The 8163-nt window shown below is 41.5% G+C and overlaps 1 protein-coding gene across 1 annotated transcript; it reads left to right on the plus strand.

Annotated features, from left to right (window-relative positions):
- Positions 1-4247: 4247 nt before the first annotated feature.
- Positions 4248-5511, plus strand: LOC117813891 (olfactory receptor 1078-like). The gene has a single exon (XM_034684943.1). The coding sequence runs from the start codon at positions 4248-4250 to the stop codon at positions 5193-5195; it is 948 nt and encodes a 315-aa protein (XP_034540834.1). The 3' UTR covers positions 5196-5511.
- Positions 5512-8163: the final 2652 nt, after the last annotated feature.

Genomic DNA, 8163 nt, shown 5'->3' on the forward strand with positions numbered 1-8163 from the left:
TTTGATTTAATAGTCCGGTCTAGATCTGCTCTTTCTGTAAAATGTCTTCATGGAAAGTGTTCACACTTGGAGTGTGAAATATTTACAATCTGCTGAGTGCTGGTGGTAACTGTTAGTGGGTAGTTCAGCATGGAAACATAATGCAGGACTGTTTGGCACATCAAACAAGTGGAGCAGCCGGTATGAACAACTGGCACACATTCTCCATAGACGAGCAAACAAGAAAACACAATGATAGTAATATTTGCAACATGTACTGTACACTGTTCATATTAAATCTGTTTTCTAGTAATAGAAAAAAAAGCCCCAAAATAATAGTCGAGCAGAGAGGCCAGGTGAGGTGTGCAGGTACTGACAGCTTTCTGTCGGGTCGGGAACCCGAATAACAGACTTGAAGAATCTTCATGTAAGTGTAAAATGTCACGGACAGTGAAACACAAATTATTGAAGTAGCAGCAATTAGTTCATAACAATTGTATGTTTTGGTGTTATAGCAACTCAGTTTAATTATGGAGTAGTGGTTACAGTAGACTTTATTTATGATGTTTCCACACAGCTGTAAAGAGGCAGTCAAAGCAGTCGTAACAAACACCCCTAAAAAAGGAGGTAACCATACCACTGCAATGAGCATGGTAACCTTGAAAGAGGTCATATTTACATTATATTGTAAGGGGATAACATATAGCAACATATCTGTCATAGGATATTACTGCTTAGTTCGTAAATTCAACAGTTACGTATGAGTAAGAACAGAAAATCTGTAGGAAACCAAAAGGAGCAGAAACAGTGTGAATGTCAGAGAGAATCTGAACCAGGAGAAATGGAAACAACCCTGTACTACCAAACAGCTCATTCACAAACAGACTGCAGAGGAATATGTACATAGGTTTATGTAAGCTTCTGTTCATAAAGATTACCACAACAAGCAAAAGATTTGCAGAAATCATCAAAACATAGATGCACATCATAATGATAAAATGTATATACTTTAACAGCCCAGTGTCTGAGTAAGCTGCAAGTGTGAAAAATGAAACCTTAGTAGAGTTACTTACAATCATTGTTTCAGTTCTCAACACTGAAAAACTGTGTACAGGAAGAATTTAACCAAACTCAAATATTACATTTGGTGCAAAAAGTGTCCAGTGTCCAGGTTTCAGCTTAATATCAGCTCAAGCATCAACACACATGTTCCATGTACTTTCAGAAAAGACACCACAGAGAGGTCATTTCATTCAACACATTTCAAACTTACCATCTTCACTTGTTATCAAAGTGATATGAAGGTGAGAAACTGCAAAGTGAATGACACTGTGAGATATATAAAGATTAGAGATCAAATTAGTAACCTCTTACCTTTAACTAGTGTAGGACCCTTTACCAACAGCGGGATCATTGAAACGGCGTTAAAGCCAGATGTATACCTAGACTGTTTTTCACCCATTGACCTTCCTGAACTGGTTTCAACAGTTTCTTCAGCTAAACCATCGACCTGTCTTTTAGACCCAATCCCAACTAAGCTGCTAAAAGAGGTAATTCCACTAGTTAGCAGTTCCTTACTAAGTATGATTAATATGTCTTTACTGACCGGCTATGTACCTCAATCATTTAAAGTAGCTGTAATTAAACCATCTATCAGTGAAGCCAGAAGAAACCAATCAGTTATCTAAATTAGTAGCCTGTCTAAAAGACATAAAGACCTGGATGACCAGAAATTTCTTACTGCTAAACTCAGAAAAAACTGAAGTGATTGTTATCGGCCCCAAACACCTCAGAGAGACTTTTTCGAATAATAAAAGTACCTTAGACGGCATTAGTCTGGCATCCAGCACCTCGGCTAGGAATCTAGGAGTCCTATTTGATCAAGATTTATCCTTCAATTCCCAAATTCAGCAAATCTCAAGGTCAGCCTACTTTCACTTGCGCAATATTTCTAAAATTAGACACTTCCTATCTCAGAGCGACGCAGAAAAACTAGTCCATGCATTTGTTACCTCCAGGTTAGATTACTGTAACTCCCTCTTATCAGGCTGCCCCAATAAGTCTCTAAATACTCTTCAGCTAGTTCAAAACGCTGCAGCTCGAGTATTGACTAGAATTAGGAAGAGGGAGCACATTTCTCCAGTGTTAGCTTCTCTACACTGGCTCCCAATAAAATGTAGAATAGAATTTAAAATCCTTCTTTTAACCTACAAAGCCCTTAAAAATCAGGCACCCTCGTATCTTAAAGAGCTCATAGTGCCCTATTACCCCTCTAGAACTCTACGCTCCCAACATGCAGGCTTGCTAGTTGTACCTAAAATCTCTAAAAGTAGTATGGGAGGTAGAACCTTCAGTTATCAGGCCCCTCTCCTTTGGAATCATCTACCAGTCAGGGTCCGGGAGGCAGACACCCTCTCCACTTTTAAGAGTAGGCTTAAAACTTTCCTTTTTGACAAAGCTTAGAGTTAGAGCTGGATCAGGCTTGGACCAGCTTTTGTCATGCTGCTATAGGCCTAGACTGCCGGGGGGGAACTGGTACACTGACAGACTGGGATCCTAGCTCACCCCCTTCCCCCCAACCCCTTCATCACTTACTTTAACTCTGCCTGTCCCATTAAAGTTACTAACCATAGACCTTTCTGGAGTCCCTGAGCTCCATTGTCTTGTGGATTCCTCTGAGCTGCCGTAGACGTCCTCCTGCTGCGGACCATCTGGACTCCAGCTGAAATGGACGTGCTGGACTCCAGCGGCAACAGCTTCTACTACTCGTCTCATCACTATCACCTCTCTCTTACTCCCCTCTATCTGTCTTTCCAGACCCAACTCGGTCGAGGTATGATGGCTGTCTAACATGAGTCTGGGTCTGCCTGAGGTTTCTGCCTGTTAAAGGAAGTTTTTCCTCACCACTGTAACTAGCTAAATACTGCGATGTGCAATACTCATGGTGGATTAAGGTGGGGTCAGACTGAGTCTTACCCTGTCTTGAAGTTGGGTCTCTGTTCATAATTTGACATAGAGTGGTCTAGACCTCCTATGTTTGTAAAAGAGACTTGAGATAATGTTTGTTGTGATTTGGCGCTATACAAATAAAGATTGATTGATTGATTGATATAACACGAGTCCCTCCTTCATGAGATACATTTTTGTTTCTGGTTCTTTTAAAGTTTTCAGGAAAGTGGACACCCAAAGCAACTTACTGAAATTAATATGCAAGGGACCTCTCATACTGTTTTTATTATTGATGTTCAAAAGAAGCCTTTTATGGAGAGTTGATTTAACATTTAAGAAAGAACACAAAGATATACAACTGATCAGGGGGGGGGGGGGGGGGGGGGGGGGGGGGGGCATTGTTTTGGTTAATCAATGTTTAGATTAATCATACTTAAAACATTGGTGATGAGGACTCTGTTTCTATGACAACAAATCTGAATCTGAGTGCCAGGAGCAGAGCTGTTAATTGATCACCACCTAGTGGTGAGATGGATCAAGTGGCAAAGAAGGCAATCCTTCAGACCTGTTCACCCTAAAGATGCATTGAGGGTGAGCTGGGGAACACCTTGTGGGGGCCCCAGTCTGCAGGTCTAGTGGATCCTACTCCAACCTCTTTCTCTGTCATAACGTATATATAAACTGGTACGTTCAAATAACGCAGAACTCGGATCAATCTGGAAAAATCTACCCCATTATCACTGTTTGATATCTAATCCTGATAGAGGTGTTGCCTCACAGCAAGAAGGCTCCTGGTTCGAATCCTTGGACGGGCAGGTGCCTCTCTGTGTGGAGTGAGTGTGTTCTCCCTGGGTATGTGCATACGTGGGTTCTCTCTGGGCCCCCCCTGTGACCCTGAATATAATAAGGGGTCAAAGGTTGATGGATGGATATCTAATCCCTGACTCATTTTTGGCCCTAAAAGTAATTTTCAACAAAGGTCCTGGGGTCAATCTTCAGTTTTCTGAGTTATTGTCATCACTTTGAATCCCTCAGCTGTTCCAGACCTGTGGCCAGTCATGTGACTATCTTAGAAGGTATTTACTCAACAAGACACAAGCTCTGCAGTAAACTCATCTGCACTCGCTAACAGTGTTCTGCTGCTTTAGTTAACCCAAAAGAAGGTGAACACTGGGAGGCACAGACGGTCCCAGCAATCGGAACTAACATTTCAAATGCGAGCTCACAATATAAATGAGCCTGTGTAACGTCTCCATACAACCTGGTCCTGCTGCAGGTCCTCTGCTTATGGTTAATGAGGTAATGGGTGGTGATCAATCATGAGCAATTTTACACATTTTTCTCATTTCAGGCTCGGTGGCTTTTCTGAAACCAGGGTTTTAAAACCCTTGTTTTTCATGATTGTAATGTTTATCTACATGTTAATTCTGTGTGCCAACCTGTTGCTCATTGTTGTTATCTGTAAGAACAGGAGCTTACATGAACCTATGTATATATTTCCATGCAGTCTGTTTGTTAATGAGCTGTTTGGTAGTACATGGTTCTTCCCTCTCCTCTTGGTTCAGATTCTCTCTGACAGTCACACTGTTTCTGTTCCTTTGTGTTTCCTGCAGATCTTCTGTGTGTACTCATATGTAAATGTAGAGCTTTTTATTTTAGCCGTCATTTCTTATGACAGATATCTTGCCATCTGTTATCCTCTGCAATATAACTCTCTTATGACATTTAAAAAGGTTGCTGTGCTTATTGCAGTGTCATGGTTAACATCTTTTCTTAATGTTGTTTTCACAGTGTCTTTGAGTTCTACTCTGCAGCTGTGTGGGAACATTATTGACAATGTTTACTGTAATAACTACTCCATAGTTAAACTGGCCTGCTCTGACACCACAGTAAATAACATTTACGGCATAGTTAAGCTTGTAATCACAGTATTTGTTCCTCTGATTTGGATCTTTTATACTTACATGAGGATTCTTAAAGTGTGTTTCTCTGGTTCCAAACAGACCAGACAGAAAGCTGTCAGTACTTGCACACCTCACCTGGCCTCTCTGCTCAACTTTGCTTTTGGAATTTGCTTTGTGGTTATTCAGAGCAGGTTTAATGTGAGCAGTGCACAAACTCTGCTGCCTATAATTTTCTCCTCATACCTTATTACATGTCAGCCGATCCTAAACCCGGTCATGTACGGCCTGAAAATGTCCAAAATATTCAATATATGTAAAAGCCTGTTTTGTTCTAAAGCTCTGATTATCCAACTCAATCGTTGAGATCAAATATTTATGAATACCTTTTAATGAGTCCAGTTTTCTTGATGTCTAAGGGTCACTGTACTGTCATACAAGAAATCAAACATGCACTTGATAACAGCACAAACAGCTGAGCTGGTTTCTGAAGAGCAAATGTAAACACTTGTTGAATCCTAGTGTGTCTCATTTAGATGAACTGTGTATGTGTTTAATGTGTTGACAGTTCCATTTGCCCTGAGCCAACAGCTCTGATTTCAACACAGTAAGGTTTTGGTAAAGTGTTCTGCATGTCTAAATGCTATTTGAAGCTGTATAAATAAAGTGGATGGATGCACAATGATTATTTTATTTAAGAGTCCAGTCTAGATCTGCTCTTTCTGTAAAATGTCTTCATGGAAAGTGTCCTGATATAACAGCTGTTATGAACTGGTGCTAGACAAATATTAGACTGACAGGCTGATAGTCTTAGTGGGAAGTTTCCTGATATTGATTCCTCCAAAGCTTGTTTGCTTACACATTTTCTTGTGCAACATAGTGTGACAGTAAAGCTGTTGCATTTTAGAGCTGTAGATGTAAAACATGGCACAAAGCAACCAACTATGAGTCATTTATTTATCATCTGAGGTTATAGCTATAGTTCCATCTTCTGATGCATCCAATTCCTTCACTACCAACATCAGTTAAGCTGTTTTAGTCGGAGCCAGATCACTGCTTGCTCCACAGAGAGATGTCTTACTTTTTCATGCTGAGAAAAGTCTCCAGCAAACTACAGACTGCCTTACCATCGTCAAATAGCACTACAAGGCTCTGAGTTAACTCTCAGGTCCTGATTCATTAGGAGATTGTGCATCTTTTGCAGCTGCTAAATCTGTGCAAATGAGACTAAAAGACCTCAGCTGTATATGTCTAATTCACAGAGCACCCACAAAGGGTTAAATGCTCAATAAACTGCTCTGCTGAGTGTATAGTGTCTCTGTACGCCAGTGCTGTTTGCATACATTTAAATGATCCACTGTGCATTTATTTGGAGCAAAACAGACCCTTTTCTATGCAAGCAAGGCTTATTGCAAAACACACCTAATCAACATCTCGATAACTGTGCAGGGATTTACAGATACATTTCACAAGTTACTTGTCCCATAATTCCAAAGACATTCACGTTGGAGTGTCAAGGTTTCAGCTCAATATCAGCTCAAGAATGGCACAGACAGTGAAACACAAATGATTGAAGTAGCAGCAATTACTTCATAATAATTGTTTATCTTGGTGTTATAGCAACTCAGTTTAAGGAGGGAAGGGGGAGGGGGGGCACTGTTTTGGTTAATCAATGTTTAGATTAATCTTACATAAACATTGGTGATGAGGAGTGTGAAAGAGAAAGAGGCTGGAGTAGGAGCCACTAGACCTGCAGACTGGGGCCCCCACAAGGTGTTCCCCGAATCACCCTAAATGCATTTATAGGGTGACCAGGTCCGTCGGATTGCCTTCTTTGCCACTTGATCCATCTCACCACTAGGTGATGATCAATTAACAGCTCTGCTCCTCAGATTTGTTGACATAGAAACAGAGTCCATCATTGGTTTTTGGCCTAGCATGTTCTGATACAAAGAACACATAACGTATATCAACTGGTTCATGCAAAGCTTGGCCTTCAGGCTCAGATCCCTCTGCATCACAATGGTCTGGGACAACTTCTGCCCACCCCAACCTGTCTTTCAATCTCAGGGTCCCTTATCCCTTACTTTTGAACAAGACCATGAAGTTCTTGAACTTCTTCACTTGGAGCGAGGACTCATTTCTACCCTGTGGGGAACAATCCACCATGATCAAGCAAAGAACCATGGCCTTGGACCTAGAAGTAGCCTGAAAAAGCCAAAAGGAAGCAGTGGTAACCCTGGCAAGTGCCAGACACAGCTCTCACTTTGGTCATACAGGGACTGGATAGCAAGTAGAAAAGTCCTGAAAACCTATACTCCCATGGTACCCTTCACTAGACCCCAAGGGACTCGATTCAAAGCCTTCACCAAGTCCACCAAATACATGTCAACTGAACGAACAAACTCCCTGCTCCCTGCAGGGGTCCTGCAAGGGTGAAGAGGTGGTCCACTGTCCCACAGCCAGGATGAAATCAGCATTGTTCTTCAACATTATCACTTGTAAACCCAGTGTGACCAACATCCCACTGATGAATTCTTCCTGTTAGTTCTCCGCTGCTTAAAACTAAAAATCTGGTTTCTCACCACTGCCCTTCAAACTCAGCAGCCTGAGCTCGGGCTGAATGCCAAAAGTTAAGAATGAATGGAAAATACTCACAGTCACCTCCATATGTGGTTTTTGCACACAGCTCAAAAACACATGCCTTGTTCAAGTAACCACATTATCAGATAACGCAGAACCCGAGTTCAGATTGATCCGAATCAATCTGGAAAAATCTACCCCATTATCACTGTTTGATATCTAATCCTGATAGGGGTGTTGCCTCACAGCAAGAAGGCTCCTGGATTTAATCCCTGGACAGGCAGGTGCCCGTGTGGAGTTAGCATGTTCTCCCTGGGTATGTCATATGTGGGTTCTCTCCACGCCCCCCCCCCCCCCCTCTGCGACCCTGAATGTAATAAGGGGTCAAAGGTTGATGGATGGATATCTAATCCCTGACTCATTTTTGGCCATAGAAGTATTTTTCCAGAAAGGTCCTGGGGTCAATCTTCAGTTTTCTGAGTTATTGTCATCACTTTGGGTTTCACAGACATTCCTGGGATTATTTCTTCCTTTGGGTTTCCTTCTGTTCAACAAGAGCAAAGATAAATCTCCCCTGCCCTGTAATCTCATTAGGCTGAGGTTGAGCTCAACACACACAAAAATAAAAAGAGTATAATATAAAATATTTCCAGGCTCCCTCAGATGTCTGCTTCACTATCTTTAGATTATTTGATCATATTTGGCCCTTAAAGTAATTTTCAACAAAGGTCCTGGGGTCAATCTTCAGTTT

This window comes from Notolabrus celidotus, chromosome 6 (genome assembly GCF_009762535.1).
Source record: "Notolabrus celidotus isolate fNotCel1 chromosome 6, fNotCel1.pri, whole genome shotgun sequence".
NCBI classification, from domain to species: Eukaryota; Metazoa; Chordata; class Actinopteri; order Labriformes; family Labridae; genus Notolabrus; species Notolabrus celidotus.

Excerpts from the sequence above, each read along its gene's own strand:
- LOC117813891 (XM_034684943.1), top strand. The coding sequence starts at position 4,248 with ATGAGCAATTTTACACATTTTTCTCATTTCAGGCTCGGTGGCTTTTCT.